Genomic DNA, 25576 nt, shown 5'->3' with positions numbered 1-25576 from the left:
TTCAAGCATATGAGTCAAATAAGGCACAAAACTTTGATACTGTGAAATCACTAATATTCATATAAAAAAATCGGTAACAAAAAAAGGTTGGTTAGTTTAAACTCACACCACATAGAAGTCACATGACAACTGTCCGGCTTTAGTATGACAAGAAGAATTCGGTTGCCCCTCCATGCTTTATTTCAGTCAAAAGAAAGTACCCAAGTAGAACCACCAACCTTTCGTAAGCCAGCTGGATACTTTCTTATACAAAAGTATCCAAAGTTCCTGGCAAGATTCTGAATCAACAGCCGTGAGGTGTATATGGTATGAAGTAAGTAACTTTAACCAATTAGCCATGGAGGCCCTTAACACATAAGGATATTCCAAGGTGTAGCCTTGACGTAAGTTAAAATCATGCCCCTCATATGATGTAAACTAGAAACACCTAACTTTTGCCTATGGCAAAATCAACCTGAAACACGGAACAAAGAAAGAGTTCCATGAACATACCAACAAAACAAATATGTAAGGTATGAGGCAATCTTTACTCAAAAAACGTTCCTAAAAATTCAATATAACAAAAAAATTCCATACAAGGCTGTTGTGTCAAATATCTCCATCCATCCCTCCCTACCCCACCCCAAAATTAAACAACACACACAACAAGAGGGCCATGATGGCCCTGAGGTCGCTCACCTGTATATAGGCCCCCCCCCCCCCCCCCCCCCAACGTTGCAGGGCCAATTTAACCCAAGGGCTTTTATTTGCACAAACTCAGTAGACACCCATAAGAAGATGTTTCATGCTAAACATCTAAGCTCTAGCTCATTGGGCTTTATTGAAAGAAGATTTTTTTTAAATTTTTACTACATGTATACACATATAGTTAAAAACAATGACACCACTGGGGCCGGGCCAGTTTTGACCCCAGGGCTTTTATTTGAACAAACTTTGTAGACACTTACTAGAAGATGTTTCATGCTTAATATCTAAACTCTAGCTATTTGGGTTTTTTCAAAGAAGATTTTTAAGTTTTTGCTATACACATAATTATAAAGAAAATCAATGACCCCCGGGGTGGGGCCAATTTTGACCCCAGGTCTTTTATTTGAACAAACTTTGTAGACACTCACTAAAAGATGTTTCATGCTTAATATCTTAACTCTAGCTATTTGGGTTTTTTCAAAGAAGATTTTTTAAGTTTTTGCTATACACAAAATTATAAGGAAAATCAATGACCCCCCCGGGGCGGGGCCAATTTTGACCCCAGGGCTTTTATTTGAACAAACTTGGTAGACACCTATTAGAACATGTTTGATGCTAAATATCTTAGCCATAGCTCTTTGAGTTCTTTAAAAGAAGATTTTTTAAGTTTTTACTATATGCATATAGGGGAAATCAATGATCCCCCGGGGCGGGGCCAATTTTGACCCCAGGGCTTTTATTTGAACAAACTTTGTAGACACTTATTAGAACATGTTTCATGCTTAATATCTTAGCTTTAACTCTTTTGGTTCTTTAAAAGAAGATTTTTTTAAGTTTTTACTATATGCATATAGGGAAAATCAATGACCCCCTGGGGTGGGGCCATTTTTGACCCCAGGGCTTTTATTTGAACAAACTTGGTAGACACCTATTAGAACATGTTTGATGCTCAATATCTTAGCCTTAGCTCTTTGAGTTCTTTAAAAGAAGATTTTTTAAGTTTTTACTATATGCATATAGGGAAAATCAATGACCCCCCGGGGCGGGGCCAATTTTGACCCCAGGGCTTTTATTTGAACAAACTTGGTAGACACCTATTAGAACATGTTTCATGCTAAATATCTTAGCCATAGCTCTTTGAGTTCTTTAAAAGAAGATTTTTTAAGTTTTTACTATATGCATATAGGGAAAATCAATGACCCCCCGGGGCGGGGCCAATTATGACCCCAGGGCTTTTATTTGAACAAACTTGGTAGACACCTATAAGAACATGTTTCATGCTAAATATCTTAGCTGTAGCTCTTTTGGTTCTTTAAAAGAAGATTTTTTAAGTTTTTACTATATGTATATAGGGAAAATCAATGACCCCCCGGGGCGGGGCCAATTTTGACCCCAGGGCTTTTATTTGAACAAACTTGGTAGACACTCACTAGAAGATGTTTCATGCCAAATATCTAAGCTCTAGCTCTTATGGTTTTTTGAAAGAAGATATTTAAAGTCTTTTCTTTCGGTTGCCATGGCAACCAGAGTTCTGCATGGAATTAAATTCTTTGAACAATTTTTAAAGGTGACCACCAAAGGAACATTCCTGTGAAGTTTGGATGAAATTGGCTTAGTGGTTTATGAGGAGATGTCATTTAAAGTAAAAGTTTACGGACGGACGGACGGACGGACGGCCGGACGACGGACGGACGCCGGACGAAAAGCGATCACAAAAGCTCACCCTGTCACTTTGTGACAGGTGAGCTAAAAAAAACACATGTGTGCCAACCCAGATTGGTTCTCTAAAAGTACAAAATAAATGCCTATGAATTTCAATGATTTCACAGTATCACTAGTCCTCCAAATACTTCAATTAAATTTCACATCACCTGTTTTCCATATACATGAACCATACATTAACATGATGCAAAAATAAACTTTCAACATATTATTAAACTATATACATCACTATGAGACTATTATACAATGATATCTTTGATGTAAATTGTTTACACGCATGCAAATTATGTACAATTTAATTACACAGTTTCTATACACATTTCAATATTACATATAATTTAATATGACATATAAAGAATCGATAAAAGAATCACAACTCTTGTTCAAAATTATCAGCATTTGGCAAAAGGAGAAGAAAACAGTGTGTGTTGTATTCCGGTTAATTTTCGAGATTGTAAAGAAATTAACAAAACCCTTTAGCCTACTGCCCACAAATAAATCTACCCATGTGACCAGTGCTGACCCCAAGATTTCCCAGCACATCCATATGCCATCTGATCAAGGTCTGCTCTGTTCCCTTTTCAGTCAGTACATTGTATATATAAATAGCTTGCCCCTATGGTAATAAAAGTGATGACCTCACAATAAAGTTAAAAATAACTTAAATATATATAGCCAACTAGCATGAAGAAAACGCAACCATGGAATAGACTTTGTATTATTGTGACAAGACAAAATGGTTGTCACCCATGCTACATGGAATGAAACCTTAGGTAGTCAGTCCCCTTGATCAACATGTCACCTCTTTATACGATCTAGATATACAATCATCAAGTTTATCTTTATGAATAAAGAAGTGGTTAAGGGTCAGGTGACACAGGTCTCCAACTATGGCTTTTAAAATTCCACAAATTATACATTTTCTGACAAAAGAGGTAACTGATATTCAGAAAGGCTGAATATAGAGGTACAAAAGTAGCACTTCAAAGAATAAATGTCATAACTTAACGAAAATTAAAGAATAAGTTATGACATTGTTGTCTTGAACCTTTTAAAGACATTTTTTTAATCAAAAATGACCTTATCATGTAATAAATTACAAAGTATATTACCAGTATACAACACATACTGTTTTTCTCCAGACAGGCACAAAGTTATGAGAGAAAAAAAAGATTAAAGAAAAAAAGAAAAGAAAAAACATTGATAAAACAAATTTTAAAATAGCATACATTGCTATCTCCAGATCTCCACTTCATTTGAACTAGCACTACTCACAAAGATATTTCTTTTCAAAGTTGAAACATTAATTTATGGTCTTTTGTGTATAAAGCTTAAAGCTTATTGTAGCTTATTTCAACAAATCTCAAGTCTCCTTTCCAAGAACTAACCAGTGCTGGTACCACACCAGGAAATCAGGTCGTTACCTCAGTTGGGCTCGGAATCCATGATCCTTGGGTTGGAGGCAAATGCTTTAACCACTTGGCCATCCCTCCCTATTCCTTTTCCCTGAATAAACAGACTCATAAATCAAGTGAATTATCACCAAGATCTAATTGTGTTCATAGGTATCCCATACTCTGCCGACGTCATGTAACAGACTTAAGAATTTCAACTGAAATTGTTTTTTGCCTTAAATTCCAAGGATCTTACGTCAAAATTTGTTTTTTACACTGGCAGCCATCATTAGATGGTAAAGTCCAACTGCATAGATGTGCAGGCTGGTGCCTCAAGTTGTATTGGTAGCCTAAGGCATGTCCTTAGCTAGCATTGTTTTACTATTTGCACAAGTTGGGATAAATCTTGGACACAAATCCCTGTACAATAAACACTGTTGTACAGCGTCCACCGGATATAGCCCCTAAAAACAACGAAAACGAAAGTAGAAAGCTTCACACTGAGTACACCCAAGATAGTGTTTAACTTATTTCTTCATCATAACTTCATTGATTTTTCCAAACTAAACAATTTTGTGAAGCTAAATGGTTCTTGTTTTAGAGCAATATTTGCTTTTGTCTGCAAATTGAATACTTTTTGTTAAATTGTGGTGATGAATTGTAGCGTATTTGTTGACATTTGCGAACGATGTTGATATTTACCACTAAAACCAGCCCAAAACGCATTTGCTGTATCGAATTCCGCCGTTAATACAAACTATAGCCATCCCTCTACTTATATTTGAGTTTTCACCCTTCAACTTGGGCTGCTTTTAACAAAATTTGCGAAAAACGACCTTGCCTTGTGTACAGAGTCTAGCACGGATGTGTACGGGGTGTAGATGGAAAACTGTTAGCGATTGTACGGGGTGTAGTAGGAAAACGAATGTCATTTTCTGTAAAATAAATTCAGTACCAGAGCATATACACGTACGCTGATGAAGAAATAACGATTAATGTCGGGAGCAGGGATTGTGAAGTGAATGATATTAATTTTATAAAAGATGAAAATGTTTAAATTGTAAACATGTTACGCAACATGTATATTAATTGCAGTAAACAGTTTCCGTCCTGCTATACCACTTTTTATTCGTGACTAAAAGTTAATAGGGAAATCGTAAAACTCAAAAGACCACAATTTCATTCCATAGTGGTAGAACATTATGTACAGCAAATTCTATAATTTGTCTTAAACAATTTCAAACCATGTTTGGGTTATGCTTGATCTAAACTTGTTTTATTGGGTTATTATTTCACTGGTCTTAAGACTTCATTGAAAAACAAACATAGGTTAATGAGCTTTGATAAAATATCCGCCTTGATCAGTTAGGTTAATCATTATAAAGTCTTTCATATTTTTTGCAGTCAAACTCGGGTGGCCTCACTTGTGATTTCGATATTGTTTAATAAATACAATGCTGCCGTTTATGTTGCTGCTTTTTCTAAAAATTATAATGATAATGATGACTATTCATTGATGATGATGACGATGATGACAATAATGGTATTTTATGTTTTCAATTCAACAATGCCATACCAATGTACAGAGTGTGCAGACTGATATGAAACATTTAAAGAGTCTATTCGGCATATTATTACCGGTACCTTTTGAGTCGATTAATAGCTTATATAAGGCGGCTAAAACTGTTTTATAGAAGACAGTGCTTATGCCGTTTTGTAGAAAATGACACTCGTGCATAATCTTTTAATTGTCTGATCAATTATCAACCTCATGTCTTATGTGTAGGCTAGTTATACATGTATAAATATAAATCCCCATTCGGACCATTTCCATCGAGTTGGTCAGAAGACTCCTCAACATGTCTTATAAATACCGACAGACACTATTCAGCTGATGGTATGACAATACGAATTCAACGCAGCTATACTTTTAGGCTCAAAACACAAAAAAGTTAAATTATTTACCAAATACCTCTGTATCGTCCTCAAATCTACCCATGTTTAGTCTAAAATGAGATTATTTCCAATTAAAAATAATATAAAAGACTATACTTTAAAAATATTTGACTGCTAGACACCGTACACATCTACTAAACCCTGTACATTAAACTACAACACCCCGTTCACTTAAATTTGTTTTCTTTGCTAGACTCTGTACACATGGCAAGGCCGTTTTTTGCAAATTTTGTTAAAAGCAGATCGAGTTGAAGAGTGTAAACTCAAATCTAAGTAGAGGGAGGACTATAGTTTGTGTTAAATGGCTAATTTTGATACAGCAAATGCGTTTTGGGCTCGATTTAGTGGTAAATATCAACATCGTTCGCACATATCAACAAATACGCTACATTTTATCGCCAAGATAACACAAAGTATTCAATTTGCAGACAAAAGCAAATATTGCTCTTAAACAAGAACCATTTAGCTTCACAAAATTGTTTAGTTTGGAAAAATCAATGAAGTTATGATGAAGAAATAAGTTAAAACATTACCTTAGGTGTACTCGGTGTACTGCTTTCTACTTTCGTTTTCGGTGTTTTTAGGGGCTATATCCGGTGGACGCTGTACAACAGTGATAAACCTTGCCTAAGAATCCAAGTAAAGGCAAGGAACCATAAAGGAAAATTGGAAGTTACTTTCCATCTATAATATTGATAAATGCATAGATACTCAATTCAATTGCTTATCTTTTTGAATACTTAATCAAAAATATGTTTCACTTAAGAATAAGTGATTTTTTTCTTCGTAAAGTGACACACAAGTCTATGTTATGCATATTAAGTCACAAAAAATCACTTTGTAATTTTTCTGTGTGAAAAAAAAAAAGTCAACCATAAAAATACACATCTCCCTGATTTACTATTTAACTTGTTCAAACATGTTTTCTTCAATTTTCATAACCTTGGTGTGCTTTATTTCTGTTTCTGTACACTAATCACATAGTTCTATTTCGCTAATCGAACTGTACATAATTCTTTTTTGGTGTGTTTGATTATAAATTTTGTAGGTATGAGCTCAAGTTCCACATTGTTGACCAGGTCTCATACATTGGATGAGGGAACACTGTCAAAGAAACTTTCTTTTCCAAGTTGATTCTGAAACAGAGGAATAAAAAATTCAAGTTTAAATATGAATAAAGTTTATTCATTTAAAAAAATCAATCTCAGTTACATTTTTTTCTGAAATAATAAACTTTTTTGCTCTTTGCAATGGTATCACTTGAGAAAATATGTAATTACAAAATACACAGATGAATTGAAAATTTTACTTTTATTCAACAATTTAGAACAATATTCAGATTTCATAACTACATGCAAATAAATTAATTTCATTTTTTTCATGTTCCATAACATTGACATATAATCACATATATCTGTGACAAACAGGAAGAAATTAAATAAATTTTACAATGATTTGACACATTGTAACTTTATAACTGAAAATGTATAAATGAAAGGATTCGAGAGTGTTTCAATAAGCTTATAGCTTCCAACACAATCAAACTAAAATAAAACTAAACTAAATGAATTATGACAGTATAGCATAATTATCTTTTTTTTTGTCTTCAATGCAGCAGGTGTGATAAAATGGCTTTTTAAAACTGGCATTCAGTGCAAAAAGGTCATGGGATCGGCAAACACAGCTTACATGCAAGCCTGCTATGGTAATATAGCTTCATACAAAATAAAAATTGGCATAATTAATGATGCATATCAGCCCTTAAATTTTTGCTTTAAAAATATTTATATAAATATTACATTCCATGTACTTAAAATTAGTATCAAACACTGGATGTGTCCTTATTGATGTCTATAACTAAATCATTAAAAATTACAAGATTTAACGATACAGAAGTGCAAAGATTAAAGGTCCTGGGTGGAGAAATGTTTTGAAAATCATTTTATTTTGATACATTTGATAATTAAATAAAAAAAAAAAAAAAAAAATAGAAAAAAGGTCATATCTGACATGCAGGGGTCGTAAAAAGACACGTGCAGTGCAGGTGACATCAATAAGGACTCATTCAGCTTTAGGCAATCTGTATTAATAATGTATAATGTTAAAATTCATTTAAAACTCACAACATAAAGTATCAAAGTATCTATTCTACATAGTTTTTTTTTTACCCTAATTGACAAATCCATTGCTAATATTATGTTCTAAAATAGCTCCCTGAACCAAGGCATTTTTTTTTTTAAATCATCTTGAATATGGTGTGTTACTAATTAAAGCAACTGATTTCACAATAATAATTTACACATTGTATTCACTGATCTTCCCGGCTTAGACTAATGTAAAGGACATACAGTATTGTCTCCCGGCTAAGCTCAGAGGCTTCAAGATTTGTAATACATTGGTTCCTGGTTCGATCCTGGGTCAAAGTGAAAGCTTCTAAGTGACACTGACCAATGGTCATTTGTCTTTCAAGGCCAATCTAAAAATCATTTGGGATTGATAGTTGGACTGGTCACTTCTGATGACATTGGTCATTACTGGTTTGTTATCCAGGACAGCCGGTAAGATTGACCGATTGCTAGTGTAAAAACCACACAAACAAACAAAACCTTGTTGAATGATCTTTCTATTTGCTTATTAGTAATAAAATACAGACTATAGATTCACAAAGTTTTAGAAGTAAAACTAAACCTTTCCCCTAAAAAAAGTAATAATTGTACACTTATATACTTCTAACATAAATAAAATGGAAAATTTAATAACATCAACAACTGAATTCCCCTCTTAAAAGACATAGAATAAGCCCTTTTACCTTCCCTGATAAAAAGTCCTTTTTACCTTCCCTGATAAAAAGTTATGTCTATAAAACCACCTTTCTATATCAATAAAATCACCTATTTATGTCAATAAAGTCTCTTATTTATGCCAATAAAACCACCTATTTATGTCATTAAAATCACCTATTTATGTCAATAAAACCTCCTAGTTATATCAATAAAACCACCTATTTATGTCAATAAAACCGTCTATTAAGACAAAGAGAGAAAAAGAAATTGCTACTAACCTATGTTACATGTTATGCTATATGTTACTAGCATTTAAAGACATACATATGTGTAACTTTACACAGAGTTATTGATTTTCGTGAAAAAAGTATGGCAAGGAAAGGGTTGTTACAAAAGAAAGTATAATTTTCTTACTGAAAGATGCATGACCCATGTATTAAATTTTTTGGAAGCCTAACCAATGTTAAAGTTTGTCTAGTTTAGTTTAAAGTCACACAAAACACAAACACAAGTGTCATTTGGTTATGTTAAAGGTATTGTTTATAATAAAGATCATCCCATCTACAGGGCTAAGAAAGTCATTTTAGATCAAAGACAGGCTCTTGCTAGTATACTAGTAGATGTAATTAAAATAGAAAGATGGGTTGGTATGGTAATGATTTGGTAATTTTGGTTCTCTTAATATGGAAATTATTTGGTCTTTAAACAGACATTTTATCAGACTGTGGCAAGTGTCTGGGAAAGATAACAAGTTACACATTCTGCTAAATGGACTGGTCACCCACATGTAGGAATCCACAGACCCTACTGGGATCTGTATCCACAGAGGTGTGGTCATGAGATTCAAAATTAGCTACCATAACCATTAAGCTAGAGTATTACCCCCTACTGGCTAAATAACTACATTTAAATTCTAACAAATTTATTATAATCAGAGAATTTCATGTCCATTCTTGAACATTAAACTGCTCTAAGCCGGTCATTAATCAATAATTGTTCAGCCATGGCAAAAAAGAAAATAGAAATATATGGGCAAAAAAATATAGGCATACTATATTGTGCAATGAAAAATTAAAAGCAACTGCCATTGGAATTATTTGTATAAAAAATCTCCCCACGTTTAAGACAAACTAACTGTGCAGGAACCAGAATTATATATGTAAATATATAATCATATAAGCATAACCTTTGCATAATCTTTACAGATTTCTTTTATAGGCATTAAAATATGCTGATGGTTAATCCAGACCAAACAATTAAGACATAAAAGAAAAAGAGAGAAGAGCAAATAAAAACAGGTGTTATGATGTGGGATATATAATCACATTTTTGTTTTGTTTCTAAAATCAAACAGATTCTCCTGTGTCCATGTCTTCTACCAGAGTCTGCAGAATAAAATTGATGTAATCATAAACTTACTGTGAGGGTACAATGTCATACTTTTACCACATGGTATTTTATGCCTTAGGTTGGTTTTATATTACTGCATGTGTGTAACGTCACTTTTCATTGGATAATTGTGACGCTTATATAATTTTTAATAATTTCCAAGAAACCTCACTTTTTTCTAAAAAAAAAGGAAGTTTGCAGTATTATAAATTCGTTATAAATATTTCTAACATGTTATATGACCATATATAAATAGTTGTTTGCAATATAACCCTAGCCTAGTGGCTCGGATTATATTTCCTAAATCATTTTATATATGGCCATATAACATGTGAAAAATCATTGTAACTAATAATATACCACAAATTAGATACTGTAGTGCGCTAATGAAGAGAAAATTCCTGGATCCGGTTGTTCAAAACATTGGTTAGTGTTAACCAGTGGTTAAATTCATTATCCTCTGGTTAAATTTTGTCTGTTGTATAAATTCTGTTGCTCAAAACTTATCCAATGGATAAAATGCGTTATCCAGCAGGATCCGGTTGTTCAAAACATTGGTTAGTGTTAACCAGTGGTTAAATTCATTATCCGCTGGTTAAATTTTGTCTGTTGGATAAATTCTGTTGCTCAAAACTTATCCAACGGATAAAATGCGTTATCCAGCGGTTAACTTTAACCAGTCCTATGACCACCGGATAATGCCCTTAACCAGTGGTTAGTCATCATCATTAAAACAGTAAAAATCATTAAAACTTGTTTAAAACCAGATTTTTCTTAAAAATATATGTTTATTTTTCTTAACTAGAACATTTCATATAAAATGCATAGGATTAAATTGAAACATTTCTGAAAAAAGTGCTTTTAGAACCCTTTTTCAATCTAAATTTGTTGTTGTTGTAGTTCAGAAAATTCAGTTAAACAGTCATAACTTTCTTATTCTTTAATAAAACATACAAGTGTCAGTACTCATTTTCTTAGTTAGAACATTTCTCATCTAATGGAAGTAATTTTAGTTTAAAATTTGAACAAAAAATTGTTTTTGATTTTTTTCTTATTTGTGTCTAAGGGAAAAATAAATCTATCAATATTTTAAGGCCTCTGATATACTTTTATTAATTCCAAAAACAAGAAAGCACAAAACATGCAAAATCATTTTTTGGGAGCTTTTTGATTCTAATTAATTATTCATCAAAAAATCAGCCATTTTGTTTCCAGAATCACTAACCAACCCTGTTGCATTGTGGTACTTAACCAGTGGATAAACACGCTATCCACTGGTTAGGTAGCCAGTGTACTATCCAACTGTCGAACAATGAAATTTTATCCACTGGATAACTGGCCGCTGGTTAAGGATTTAACCAGTGGATAAGCTATCCATTGGCTAATTTTAACCAATGTTTTGAACAACCCGGTCCAGTTAACTTAAACCAGTCCTATGACCACCGGATAATGCCCTTAACCAGTGGTTAGTCATCACCATTAAAGCAGTAAAAATCATTAAAACTTGTTTAAAACAAGATTTTTGTTGCAAATATATGTTTATTTTTCTTAACTAGAACATTTCATATAAAATGCATAGGATTGAATTGAAACATTTCTGAAAAAGTGCTATAGAACCCTTTTTCAATGTAAATTTGTTGTTGTTGTAGTTCAGAAAATTCAGTTAAACAGTCATAACTTTCTTATTCTTTAATAAAACACACAAGTGTCAGTACTCATTTTCTTAGTTAGAACATAACTCATCTAATGGAAGTAATTTCAATTCAGAATTTAAAAAAAAGTTGTTTTTGAATTTTTTCGTATGTGTGTTCTAAGGGAAAAATAAATCTATCAATACTTTAAGGCCTCTGATATACTTTTATTTTTGTTTAATTCCAAAAACAAGAAAGCACAAAACATGCAAAACTATTTTTTGGGAGCTTTTCGATTCTAATAAATTTATTATTCATAAAAAAATCAGCCATTTTGTTTCCAGAATCACTAACCAACCCTGTTGCATTGTGGTACTTAACCAGTGGATAAATACGCTATCCACTGGTTAGGTAGCCCGTGTACTATCCAACTATTGAACAATGAAATTTTATCCACTGGATAGCTGGCCGCTGGTTAAGGATTTAGCCAGTGGATAAGCTATCCATTGGTTAATTTTAACCAATGTTTTGAACAACCCGGTCCTGATGTACAATTTTTACAATCAAGCCCCAAAGTTCACACTCGTATTCCAAAGTTTACACTCCCCAACATATAACTGTTCTGTCTTATATGCAAGTAAATTGGAATACCCATCATTTTAATAACTTAAATGCATGCTTTTGTGTGTTTTAATGTTGTTTCAGTCAAAAATGACATATTCATAATTATATTGACATACATGCTATATTTAAATCAAATCAGCCCCACAGTTCTGCCTGTAATAAACGACAATGAAGATCAACAAGATCGCCCTATGAACTATATATAACCTATAAACTCTTTTATAGCACTGTAAAGAAGGAATTTCAAATTACATTTTGCACAAAATGCTGTTAGTTCAAGTATGTATAACATTCTAATGATGTGAAATTAACAAAGAATCAAATAATTTAAAATGTGATGAATTTTGCTTAATTTTGGCATAAAAATCAGTGAATTTATGCATTTGCTTTTATAATGGTCTGTTATGTAAAAGAAAATGCACAATTCTTGAAATACAATAACAGTTCACTTGGAAAATAACCATGAATTTTAACACGCTTGTAAATTCAGCAAATAACCATGAATTTGACCATGGATTTTATGTGATTGCTAAGGTTATTGGAAATAACCATGGAATTTTACATTCTAGTAAATTAATTCTGCCAAAAAACCATGGGTTTTAGCAACACTTAGTCTAGTAAATTGAGCCAATAACAAAATGTAAATTTAGCCAATAATTAGGGATTTCATGTGACAGTAAATTTAGCCAAAAATTATGGATTTTTTTTCCAAATTTACAATGATTCAAGATGACATGTAACAACTAAACATGAATTTTGAGATGACAATAAAGTCAACCAGATGAAATTGATCTTAACATCTAGATCTAACATCAATTTGAAAGTAAAAATCCAGAATTATGAGGACTTTGAATTCTAAAGTATAATATAACAAACTAAATTTAGCGTACACAAATAAATGATCAAAACTTATATGACATAAATATGAACTAAATGAAATAAATACATAAATAAATATATGGTCAGAAAAGTATTTGAACTTTCATTCAATTTTTCTGAACGCTTCAAAATTTCAAAATATAATTTTAATGTCTCTATATCATTGTTACCTTGAAATATTTCAAATTCTCACCCTGAATTTGTGAAATGGACTTGCCTCGCTTTCAATTTGGAAGAGTCCATTATTAAATACAAGAGCAGCTTATAGTATAGACTATAAAGCCTGGTGAGACGTAACCCATAACCTGCCAAATTTCATAAATGGACTTGTCCAGGGTCAAAAGGTTATAAAGATTTTTTCTACGCTCAAATTCAAATCTAAAGTATTTAATTAGTCAGAAACCAAGGACAATGTTATAAAGAAATACTCAGAATCTACATGTATTTGAATGGTCAGAAACTGGCACAGAATATGAATTGACCGATGAAAATTCCCGAGATTCAAGCTTGATGCCAGGAAAAGGTATTATAACCTTAGGACCAGCTCTGAATGTACACTGACAAATGAAAATGCTGAAATTTGAGACTGTCTTAATCCTGGAAAAAGATTCATTACCATCAGGCCAGTTCTTGGACTGTCCATTATCAATTTGGGGATGTCAAGATGAAAATCATACGTTCATCAGACAACACTACAGAGCCTAGTCAGACTACACGGATGTGCAGACTTAGCCGGACTCTCCTTCAGGAGGTCATGGGTTAATGGACAGGCATGCTGACCTTGCTCTCTATACTGATTGCTGGATCTTTCTTCCAACCCATTAGTGATCAATGAGTTAATAAAGTTAAGTGCTGTGCTCTTTGAGAAATAAAATATACAATGCCATCTAATTACAATACAGTTCTACAAACTTTTTTTTAGAATGATGAAAAAAAATATCCCATGCTAAATAATAAAAAATTACATTCGAATAATCTACGCAAATACTGGACTATTTGAGCCGTGTCACGACAAAACCAACATAATGGGTTTGCAACCAGCATGGATCCAGACCAGCCTGTGCATCCGCGCAGTCTGATCAGGATCCATGCTGTTCCCTTACAAACCCTATTACAAGTAGAGAAACTGATAGCAAACAGCATGGATCCTGATCAGACTGCGCGGATTTTGTTGGTTATGTCGTGACGCGGCTCATTTAAACATTTCACGATTTCTGGACCACATTTAAACAAAGCCTTTTAAGCATAAACAAGATTCTCATTCTGCTTTATCCATTTAAATTTCATATTCTCCAATAAATTCTAAAACTCAATAAATACAAAATGCAATTGTAAATTTAAACAAAATACAAGCTGATTTTGAATGGAAATTCCACATTTTGAATAATGAACCCAAAACTAGCAGCATGGTCAAAACCTCAAGCCTAACAGTCTGAACTCAAACAGTAGTCATCCAAAGTGTTGACTTATATAAAGAACAAACTGTATTCATAATCATAGTAAATTAATCAATTAATTAATCAATTAATTATTATAAGTCATCTAGAATTCCGACTTATGTAAAGGACAGTCATACACTATATTCATAATCATAGTTAATCAATCAATTAATTAATCAATTAATTATTCTAAGTCATCCAAAATTTGATTATTCTCTTTACCTAAATACAGTCTGAATTCAAATGTAACAATGTTTAAATGTGGTCCGCTCTTTATCCCTTAGCCTGCCGAATTTGTGTAATGGATCATCCCAGCTTTGAATTTGGAACAGTCCATATTCAAAGTTTAAGGGATTTCACCATCAAAACACAAAAGTTGAGCTACCAACAGTATAGAGCCTGGTCAGACTGCACGGATGTGCAGGCTGGCCTGGCTCTATACTGGTGGCAAAGGCTGACTATTTTTTTGTTCCAGCAGGTGGAGGGTATATCTGACAATACTGTGCTAGGAAAGGAATGAATCGTCTTACTGTTAGAGTTGAAATTTCTTTAGAGTATGCACCGATTTCTTTAGCTGCCTTGGCATCTTGCTGTAGATCACACAGAGAGAGAGAAAAGAAAAACATAAACAAATAAAGCAAAATAATAAGGATATAAAAACCACCATTTTGTAATATATGTATTATATTGTGAAGCGCTATAGATAACAAAGCAACAAAATTCAAATTGAATAAAAAAAAAATTCCATTCAAAAAGAGAAGAAGGGCTGTTCATCAGACAGCGTACTCAACTATTTTCACTGAATTTGCACTTATAGTATAGTATAGTATATATAGTGGTCAGTAACAACAAGTCTTAACAAGAGTAATGGGTGATCTAATGGTCCCTAGCCACATGGGTGTTGTTTCCTTGAGCAAGAAACTTTACACTCATTGCTCAGAACTGGTATGTTCTAGGAATGGATTCCAAAGTGTGTCCACATCCGTGCAGTCTGACCAGGCTCTATACTGTTGTGTCACATGTGATCAGTGATCACATGTGTTGCCTGATGATAGCCAATTACATGTTGTAGCTACTCTGTACACAAAAATCATTAACAGGCCAATTCAAGGGCCATAACTCATTCAAGTGGAAAACCCATGTAATATGTGCAAATACTTGAGCTACTACTGTTCAACAGTGTATAGTTTCATTGAAATTAGTGGTATAAGATGAGTAGTCTGGATAAAAATCATTAAAGGGGCCATTATAAAACTCTTGAGAAAAATCATTGATCATTCCTGTAAAGTTTGGATGAAATTGCACCAGGAGTTTCTGAGGAGTGGTTCGGACTCTGTAGCAGGCAACACATAAAGACCTTGTTATGTTAAAAAAAAGTTGTGAAATGGATAAAGTTCTGAAAATTGTGAATAAAATTGGATGTTTCAAAAAATTATGTAAAAGATCTCAGTGAATAAATTAGGCATACACCAAATTGATGGTAATTGGCAAGTCTTATACTTTTAAAGCAAAAGCTGAAGAGCTCCTGAGTAAAAGTGGGGTGGCAGTGGAATGCCAGACTTATATATTCATATAATCTCCATATACATATATATAAATTAATAAATGGGAAAGCCAATTGAAAGTAAATAGCAATTATTCAATAATTTTCTGCAAGTAAAATGTTATAACCAATAACATTGGGATACCTTTTATTAAATTAATAATACAACACCAAACATATATCTAGGGGGTTGCTTAAAAAAAAGGAAGAAGACTTTTCCTGTTGTCAGACAAAGTCCTTAAATCAAGAACACTACAGAATGGATATAACTCCATACAGAGTTGGAGCAATCCCTCTAGACACTTGCAGAAATCATGATCACAAAATAGACAAACATCTTTTTTTTTGCCCATTCTTACTCTTTTCATTTATGATCGTATATAAATCGGTTTGAAGAGATGAATTAAGATATTTCAAAGTTCATTCCGTTGCGTGAAAAAGCGAGATTTTAGCATTTAATCATTGAAGCGCCTTGTACGGTATATACCAGAATACGTAATCACCATATTTAGTGTGGTGCTCCAATTCTTTCTTTAGTCTTGTACCTATTAAGTATTAATATTGTAAAACATGTTTTAGACATTGTATTTCATAATTTATGCTTATTTCCAATAGAAAATTTCTGTTCACTACCATTACTTCTTTCAACAGAAAAGTCAATTAACATAGAAAAACAATTTTATTTCATTACTGTAATAATTCAACCACATATACATGTATTCACTAATATTGACATGAATTATTATACCAGTGACCTACAAACACAGTGACCTAAAAACACAGATCTAAACAAAAGACGCCACATGCTATAAAATAAATATATTCACAAAATGGTGGTTTAAGCAAAAATAAAAAGTTACAACAAAACTTTATGTAAAAACAACATATAGACAGAGTTTTGGTAATTTCCAAATATCTTTCTCTGTCATATTTCTACATTGAAATGAATAAGATTCAGTATTGAAAAGAATATGTAGTGATGAAATAGGGCAAACTAATTAAGTAATCTACATTGTTTTTTAGATAATTAAATAAATGACAAAACATAAATTGAAAAATAAAGAAACAACAGCATGAGGGTTTACTATATAATATCTATAACAAAATATCTCGTCAAAAAACATAATACACTTAGATGTACATTTAAGTTAATTTAGCGAAATTTCAACATATTTATATAAGGTAAACTGTAAAGGAATCTTGCTGCTTATCCTACACCACTCTCTACTCTGCTTCCTGGAGCTACTGGTTTCATCTGACAAAACATGGTCATGACCACAGTAGGGTTTGAACCCATGATCCCTGGGCCTAGAGGCAGACACCTTAATTATGAGGAGGAAGAACTTTGTTTTTTGGGTTTTTTTTACTAACATACTGAAACAATTTCATTTTTTTTTTAATAATCATTTTTTTTATATTTTCACTTTTTCTTCATTCAGTATAATTTTTTTTGAAATTTTCTTCACAATGAGATATATCACATATTATCACTCCAAATGAATCAATTTTTATCCAGCAAACAATTTCAATGAAACAAACAACCAGCAAATATCAAAAACCAAACCAAATCATGCAAGCTGTCCATTAAAAAGCAGGGTATCAGTAACCAGTTTTGAAAGAAGAGCTTTAATGATTAGTCAAATTCAAATGTGTTTCTGATTATCAAACCAATCAAATTAACTCTAAGTTTTTGACTGGTTTCCAAATGCAAAATTCAGAACATTAAACCCAAAGATATCTTCACAAAGGCAAACATTGGGCAGATTATTATTTTTTTAATTTTAAAAACTTAAAAAGCAAAATATACTTCAAACTCAAAAATACCACACAACACGGAAAAGCTTAAGATTTTAGAAATAAGCTATAAACTTTTTAAACAAGAACACAACACCAAAAATATCAGGCCATGTCAAGTCATGGGTTTCAATCGTTTTCTTTTTCTCTTTCCTTATAAAATTGTCTAGAAAAATTTCATGAACAAATTATCACAGATTATTTCAATAGTACAGTTTATTTGTACCATCTTAAACTGAACCTATCCAATGCAAGGAGTTGTAAAAAAAATACAAATGGCCGTTCAGATTAGGTTGATTTTTAACCAGTCAGTTGCAACTCTTGAAAAAAAATCAAAAGGTGACAAAACTTTACAATAATTACTTACACCTATTTGTGCCTTATACCTGTTTATTACGACAGGATGTCAGAAAATCGGAAATTTTGCGGGTTTTTTTCCATTTCTTTTCTTTTCTCTTTTAAAATGGATCAAAATAGTTCTTTTTTTCCTTCTCTTTTTAAATGGATCAAAATTTTTTTTAAATCATATAAAGTTCTACTGACCTCTTTCCCCTGATATTGTAAGGCACTTATTTTGAGTTTATCAAAGGGTAGAGCTAGATCTAGCGGACAAATGAAACCTTCGGCTTCCGTTTCCGACTTGCTTCGTTTGTGACCAAATAAACCAAATTTTCCTTTCTGAAAAGCACATGAAAAGCAGAAGATAAAGCTGTGCTATAAAAATAAAGTAATAAATTTTAACATTTATTCTAATAATAACGTAGGAAAGTTGTCAATATATTCTAGTGACAAAATACTTGGTAAATAAAACAACATGCATCTTTACAAAAACCTTTACAAAAACCTATGACAAACTAAACATCATGTCAAATGATACAACTGGGTACTGTAAGTTATGTTATTTCTTATATCTGCCTAAGTCCTTCCTTCCTCAATGACAAGGCCCTACACTACTTGTATGGACTGTACTTATGATTTACCCATTAAATAACATAAGCAGGGAATGGGATATATTGAACATTCAACTTCAAATCATGTTGAAGGGGAAAATTATCACACTACTGTCTGGGACTCATTTTTATTTTTTCATATTCTGCCAACATAATTTCAGTAAAAGTCTCTACCAGTACCCTCACTAATGACTTAACTAATGCAAATCAGGGATATAAGGAGTCTTTTGGGGGTAATTGCAGTCTTAACGGCACTTACAGTCTGTAAGGGAGCATTTTACTGTCTATAAAGGGGCATTTTACTGTCTTTAAAGGGGCATTAATTTTGCAATCTTTTTAGGGGTTTTACTGTCTTTAAAGGGGCATTAATTTTGCAGTCTTTTAAGAGGTTTTACTGTCTATAAAGGGGCATTAATTTTGCAGTCTTTAAAGGAGTTTTACTGTCTTTAAAGGGGCATTAATTTTGCAGTCTTTTAAGGGGTTTTACTGTCTATAAAGGGGCATTAATTTTGCAGTCTTTAAAGGGGGTTTACTGTCTTTAAAGGGGCATAAATTTTGCAGTCTTTTTAGGGGTTTACTGTCTTTAAAGGGGCATTAATTTTGCAGTCTTTTTAGGGGTTTTACTGTCTTTAAAGGGGCATTAATTTTGCAGTCTTTTTAGGGGTTTTACTGTCTTTAAAGGGGCATTAATTTTGCAGTCTTTTTAGGGGCATTTTTACTGTCTTTAAAGGGGCATTAATTTTGCAGTCTTTTTTAGGGGTTTTACTGTCTTTAAAGGGGCATTAATTTTGCAGTCTTTTTAGGGGTTTTACTGTCTTTAAAGGGGCATTAATTTTGCAGTCTTTTTAGTTTTTTTTTGTCTTTAAAGGGGCATTAATTTTGCAGTCTTTTTAGGGGTTTTACTGTCTTTAAAGGGGCATTAATTTTGCAGTCTTTTTAGGGGTTTTACTGTCTTTAAAGGGGCATTAATTTTGCAGTCTTTTAAGGGGTTTTACTGTCTTTAAAGGGCATTAATTTTGCAGTCTTTTTAGGGTTTTTACTGTCTTTAAAGGGGCATTAATTTTGCAGTCTATTTAGGGGTTTTACTGTCTTTAAAGGGGGCATTAATTTTGCAGTCCTTTTAGGGGTTTTTACTGTCTTTAACGGGGCATTAATTTTGCAGTCTTTTTAGGGGTTTTACTGTCTATAAAAGGGCATTAATTTTGCAGTCTTTTTAGGGGTTTTACTGTCTTTAAAGGGGCATTAATTTTGCAGTCTTTTAAGAGGTTTTACTGTCTATAAAGGGCATTAATTTTGCAGTCTTTAAAGGAGTTTTACTGTCTTTAAAGGGGCATTAATTTTGCAGTCTTTTAAGGGGTTTTACTGTCTATAAAGGGGCATTAATTTTGCAGTCTTTAAAGGGGTTTACTGTCTTTAAAGGGGCATAAATTTTGCAGTCTTTTTAGGGGTTTACTGTCTTTAAAGGGGCATTAATTTTGCAGTCTTTTTAGGGGTTTTACTGTCTTTAAAGGGGGCATTAATTTTGCAGTCCTTTTAGGGGTTTTACTGTCTTTAAAGGGGCATTAATTTTGCAGTCTTTTTAGGGGTTTTACTGTCTATAAAAGGGCATTAATTTTGCAGTCTTTTTAGGGGTTTCACTGTCTTTAAAGGGGCATTAATTTTGCAGTCTTTTTACGGGTTTTACTGTCTTTAAAGGGGCATTAATTTTGCAGTCCTTTTAGGGGTTTTACTGTCTTTAAAGGGGCATTCATTTTGCAGACTTTTTAGGGGCCTTTAAGGTTTTCAGTCCTTTTAGGAACATCAAAACTTTCAGGGGTATTTGAAGTCTTTTTGGAGGTATTTTCCATCTTTGCAACTCAAGCAGTCTTTGAAGCAGCATTTGCAGTCATTTTCGGGAATTTGAAGACTTTTTCAAGACATATGCAGTCCTTATAGGAGTATTTGAAGTTTTCAGTCTTTTTAGGGACATATGCAGTCCAAGAGGCATTTGCAGTCTTTTTTAGAGGCAGTTGAATCTTTTTTAGAGGGGCATTTGAAATACTTTTAGGGCATTTGCAGTCTAAGAGGCATTTCCAGTCTTTTTTAGGGGCAGTTGAAGTTTTTTTGGGGCATTTGCCGGCAGTTAAAGTTTTTTTGGGGCATTTGCTGTCTTTTCATAAGTATTTGCAGTCCTTGTAGGAGCATTTGAAGTTTTCAGTCTTTTCAGAGGCATTTGTAGTCTAAGAGGCATTTAAAGTCTTTTTATAGGGGCATCTGAAGAGAGCATGATAATGAAGGTTGACCACAAACTTATATGAAGTAAAATAGGACTTGCAACAGTTTTGCTGTCCAGTCCTAGTTGATATTATGACCCAACAAAAAATATAATTGAGCTGCGTCACGACAAAATCAACATAATGGGTTTGCGACCAGCATGGATCCAGATCAGCCTGCGCATCCGCGCAGTCTGATCAGGATCCATGCTGTTCGCTATTAGTTTCTTTACTTGTAATAGGGTCTGTAAGCGAACAGCATGGATCCTGATCAGACTGCGCGGACGCGCAGGCTGGTCTGGATCCATGCTGGTCGCAAACCCATTATGTTGGTTTTGTCAAAACACGGCTCATATATTAACTCACCTTGACTTTAGCATTTGGCACCAGCGGTATGTATCCCGGGGAAGACTCTTGCTCCCGTTTCTTTATTTGTATTTCGTTGCCGACCAGCGACACAAAATGCGTGTTTAGATGGCGTCTTAACAACGTCTTGTTTTGCGGAATAGACAATAACACAGCAAATAGCTCAGCATTAAACCTGCTTTCTAATACCTGAAATAGGGAAAAGTTGTGATTATTTACTAAAGTCATGCATAAAATAAGTTTATATGACATGCATTTACTAGCCCTTGCAACAGATTGCCTATAGATGACAGTCTAATTTTTTACACTATCTACCATTTAAACTCAATTTAAAAGTTATCTTTTACAGTACCAAATCACACCAACACTTGAAAGGTCATGAGGTCACTTTCTACTTTTATAAGAAGAGAAAGACCCAAGTTGAACTTCCAATTTTCTGCAAGTTATCTGGATCATTAACTGAAAGTATCCAAAATCCGTGGCAGGATTCAATCCATCAACAATAAGCGGCGAGTGAATCATAGTCAGGTATCTTGACCATTTACCAATTTCATCGGCTTTTGTGACCTGCTTAGGGCTAGGTTTACAGTATACTTCTCTTCATTGAAGGCTTTATAAAGAAGTTATCTTTATATTTATTATATAAAGGTTATGTATACAAGTTATTTTTACATCATTTATATTGTGTTATAAGAATCTTACACTGGCTGTCGGTACAGACCGGAATATCTAGCTCAAGGGTAACTGTTAACAGGGGTAACAAGGCTCTTCTGAGTTTCTGCTTAACAGTTACCCCAGAGCTAGATTTTCTTGTTTGTACCGACAGCCAGTGTTGGATTCATTATTTTGCATATTAAATGTCAATTATTTTTGGAAAAGAAATTACGAAAACTGATATTTTCATTACACACTTTTCTCTTATAGTGTGTATGAACTTACAAACTTCTTTCATAATGATACAATGACGTCATCCTTAGAACGCAATTCATTCACAAAAAGGCTTGCAGCAATGGCCTCGTTTAAAGCATGTGACTTGTCTTACATGGGGGGTGTAAGACAGGGTTTTACAGCTCCGGTATTAACGGGAGATAATCCTCTCTGATATGCAAGAAAAAGAGTATTTACCATGAGAGCACCATGAACCCCACTTCCTCGCATATTTGGAGCGTATTCTGAGAGATCTATCGTTCGTAACCATTCCATCACTCTGTGATTTGTCCACAATGCAACATCACCTGGTATATTATGCAACGTTCCCTGAAGGAAGTAAAACAATACAATTATAGAAATACTAAAAATACATTTAATTAAACACGCAGTCAAACGCAAAGTATTCTTCAACCAACACAACATGCCTGCGTGAACCAATGACCAGTACTGAGTAAAGCCAACCTCTAGTCTACAAAATTTCAATATATACACACTGAAACATCAGTTAAGCCATAACTTCATAAGCACGCTGTTCCATGCAGTATATAGGTGATTGATATATAAACAGCCTTTCCCGCCAATGTAGAAAGACCCTCATAAACGATGATCAACGCTTTACACTATATATGTTTAGTAAACAACATTCCACGCTATTGAATTAATAAAGGACTGATCCAGATTCAAGGCAGGGCAATTTCATACGAAGCAGCCTTAGATTAAAGTACTATACACATATAATATATGCACTTCATTTTAAATAATAACTTAACTATAAGAAATATGATAATGTATTGATGTCAATTAAATGTGTCTTACTTCATCAGGGGACGGTCTACGTTTCAGACAGCCGGGATTAAAGTTGTTTAATCGTAAGATCTGTATACCACGTTTTATACTGTAGTGATGAAGTTCATTGCTCACTTTAAGTGCTAATAAATCCTCCTGAAAATATACATAACATGTAGCTTTAAAATAAATAAAATTCTATTTACTCGGCTATAAGACGGGTTACTTATTATAAGTCAGGGGTCTTAATTTAACGCAACAATTGTATTTTCGTTTGACTCACTTGTAAGACGAGCATAAATCTTGCTAGACAGTACACTGTTATAAGACATATAGTTTATATGACAAGGGATTTGAATTTTACGTCAACATCAGCAATATTTTGCTTCCATTGTCACATATAGATAGAGTTGAATTCCATTTATGTCACCAAAAGTTTTAAAGGAAAATATTAAATTTTGTGCTTCGCTCAAAAAAAATTTTCATTAATATTCAATAGGATAAGAACAAAGAAGTTATCATTCAGAAAGCTTTCAATGAAAATGATAAGCAATAACTTGCTTATTTTTTTTTTTTATTTTATTTTTTTTTACGAATCTTTGCATGTAGAAAGTCATGTTTTTTTCATGTGCGTTTAGAAAATTTGTTATTTCATCATGACAAGGCATTTTAATAACATCTTAATTCAACAAGAACTGATTAAATCTCCATGATGAGAACCTCTTGTGAGAATGAAGAAATACCTTGAACGTCTTGTATAATGTTATTTCATGTTCCCACCCAAACTAAGTATTGTTTCTTGAGCTGACACTTTCACTTACCACGAGTCGAAATGTTGGTAATCATCAATAAGCAATCTTTAAAACTTAAAATCTGTACCGTTTGTTCATTCCACTTTATTAATATTGCAAATAACAACACATTATGTTTAAAATAAAACAACTTACAACAGTCAGAGCATGTAACATTCTACCATCAACTCTTGCATCGAAGAAGGCATCTTTGTATTGAGGCAATCCTATGTCATCTAGCCATCCTATAAATGTTAAACACAACCATGAGAAACTGCAATCTAAGAATAATTAAACTTTTTTTTTTTTCCGAGTTTTGTGACAAATGTTAGGATTTTCATTGGTCAATGTACATTCTGTGGCAATTTTTGACCAATCAAATACCCAAGATCTGACTTTCATCTCAAACTAGAAATGTGCTGTCACGCCACGGATGCCCCCGCATGCAACCAAAATTTAGTTCCAAATTTGTTTGCACAAATTGTTTTTTTCATTTTAAGTTCAAAGCCCTTAAAACTATTCAATGTTAACACAAACCATTTTTATACAAAGTTCAAGGCACTGAAACTATTCAGTGTTAACCTTTCGTAAATTGCATATTTGTAGCCAAAATAATGGCTACATACATTTCCACAAAAGTACGAGTGCTGAAACTGAAAATTTGACCTGTGAAAGCCGGAAAAGATTTTTCTATTTATAGCTCTGGTTGCCATTTTGTGCACCCAAGAAGAATGTGTGGGCGATATGCATAACTAGTGTTGGTACTGATTACTCCTGTGAAGTTTTAATGAAAACCAGTTCTGGAACCAGTGTCATGTGTAAATTCTTCAGTGACAAGGAAGTATAAAAGTGTGACAACTTACGCATGACCCAAGTATGATCCAGATCCCCGGCCTTAGATAAATTCCCTGAATTCATTGCTTGCAATGCTAACTGTAACTTCTTCTTGTGTAGTGGATTCCTCATATTTAGTTCCTGCAATGTATTCCAAGCATAAAATTTACAATGTTTTCCAAGCATAACATTTATAATGTATTCTAAGCATAAAATTTATAATGTATTCCAAGCATAAGATTTATAATGAATTCCAAGCATAAAATTCATAATGTATTCTAAGCATAAAATTTATATTCCAAGCATAAAATTTATTATGTATTCAAAGCATGAATTTATTTTCCAAGCATGAAATTTATAGTGTGTTCCAAACAAAAAATTTACAATGTTTTCCAAGCATAAAATTTATAATGTATTCCAAGCATAAATTTATTTTCCAAGCATGAAATTTACAATGTGTTCCAAGCATAAAATTTACAATGTATTCAAAGCATGAAATTTAAAATGTATTCCAAGCATAAATTTATTTTCCAAGCATGAAATTTACAATGTGTTCCAAGCATAAAATTTACAATGTATTCCAAGCAAAAAATTTACAATATATTCCAAGCATATCATTTACAATATAGTCTGAGCAAAAATTTTACAATGTATTCCAAGCATATAATTTACAATATATTTCAAGCATATAATTGACTATGAATTCACATCATGAAATGCATAATGAATTTCAATGTAATTGTAAATTGCAAACAAAATAGTCCCTTCACTGCAGAGCACTAATTTTTTTGTTTCACTATTACATCCCCCACCCAATTTTCTTTTC

General features: G+C 33.0%; 1 protein-coding gene across 8 annotated transcripts in view; it reads right to left on the bottom strand.

Annotated features, from left to right (window-relative positions):
• Nucleotides 1-6380: 6380 nt before the first annotated feature.
• The window catches only part of LOC132720681 (liprin-beta-1-like), a 97912-nt gene continuing 78716 nt past the window's right edge, over nucleotides 6381-25576 (bottom strand). For 6 of the 8 annotated variants that reach the window (XM_060704866.1, XM_060704895.1, XM_060704882.1 and 3 more), the window contains 8 exons: nucleotides 24780-24891; nucleotides 24073-24161; nucleotides 23156-23281; nucleotides 22535-22666; nucleotides 21410-21598; nucleotides 18385-18519; nucleotides 15035-15094; nucleotides 6381-6895 (listed from right to left, as the gene is read on the bottom strand). In XM_060704866.1, the coding sequence (XP_060560849.1) occupies nucleotides 6842-6895; nucleotides 15035-15094; nucleotides 18385-18519; nucleotides 21410-21598; nucleotides 22535-22666; nucleotides 23156-23281; nucleotides 24073-24161; nucleotides 24780-24891 (897 nt within the window). In that variant the 3' untranslated portion in view covers nucleotides 6381-6841. Of the gene's footprint in view, nucleotides 6896-9867; nucleotides 9928-15034; nucleotides 15095-18384; nucleotides 18520-21409; nucleotides 21599-22534; nucleotides 22667-23155; nucleotides 23282-24072; nucleotides 24162-24779; nucleotides 24892-25576 lie in introns of all 8 variants that reach the window. The other 2 variants (XM_060704874.1, XM_060704889.1) reach the window with 2 other exon arrangements.

The sequence above is a fragment of the Ruditapes philippinarum genome, unplaced genomic scaffold (genome assembly GCF_026571515.1).
Source record: "Ruditapes philippinarum isolate M1 unplaced genomic scaffold, ASM2657151v2 ctg2137_1_1_1_1, whole genome shotgun sequence".
Classification (NCBI taxonomy): domain Eukaryota; kingdom Metazoa; phylum Mollusca; class Bivalvia; order Venerida; family Veneridae; genus Ruditapes; species Ruditapes philippinarum.
Note: the sequence above shows the minus strand (reverse complement) of the source record. Positions and strands in the feature narration are given on the sequence as shown.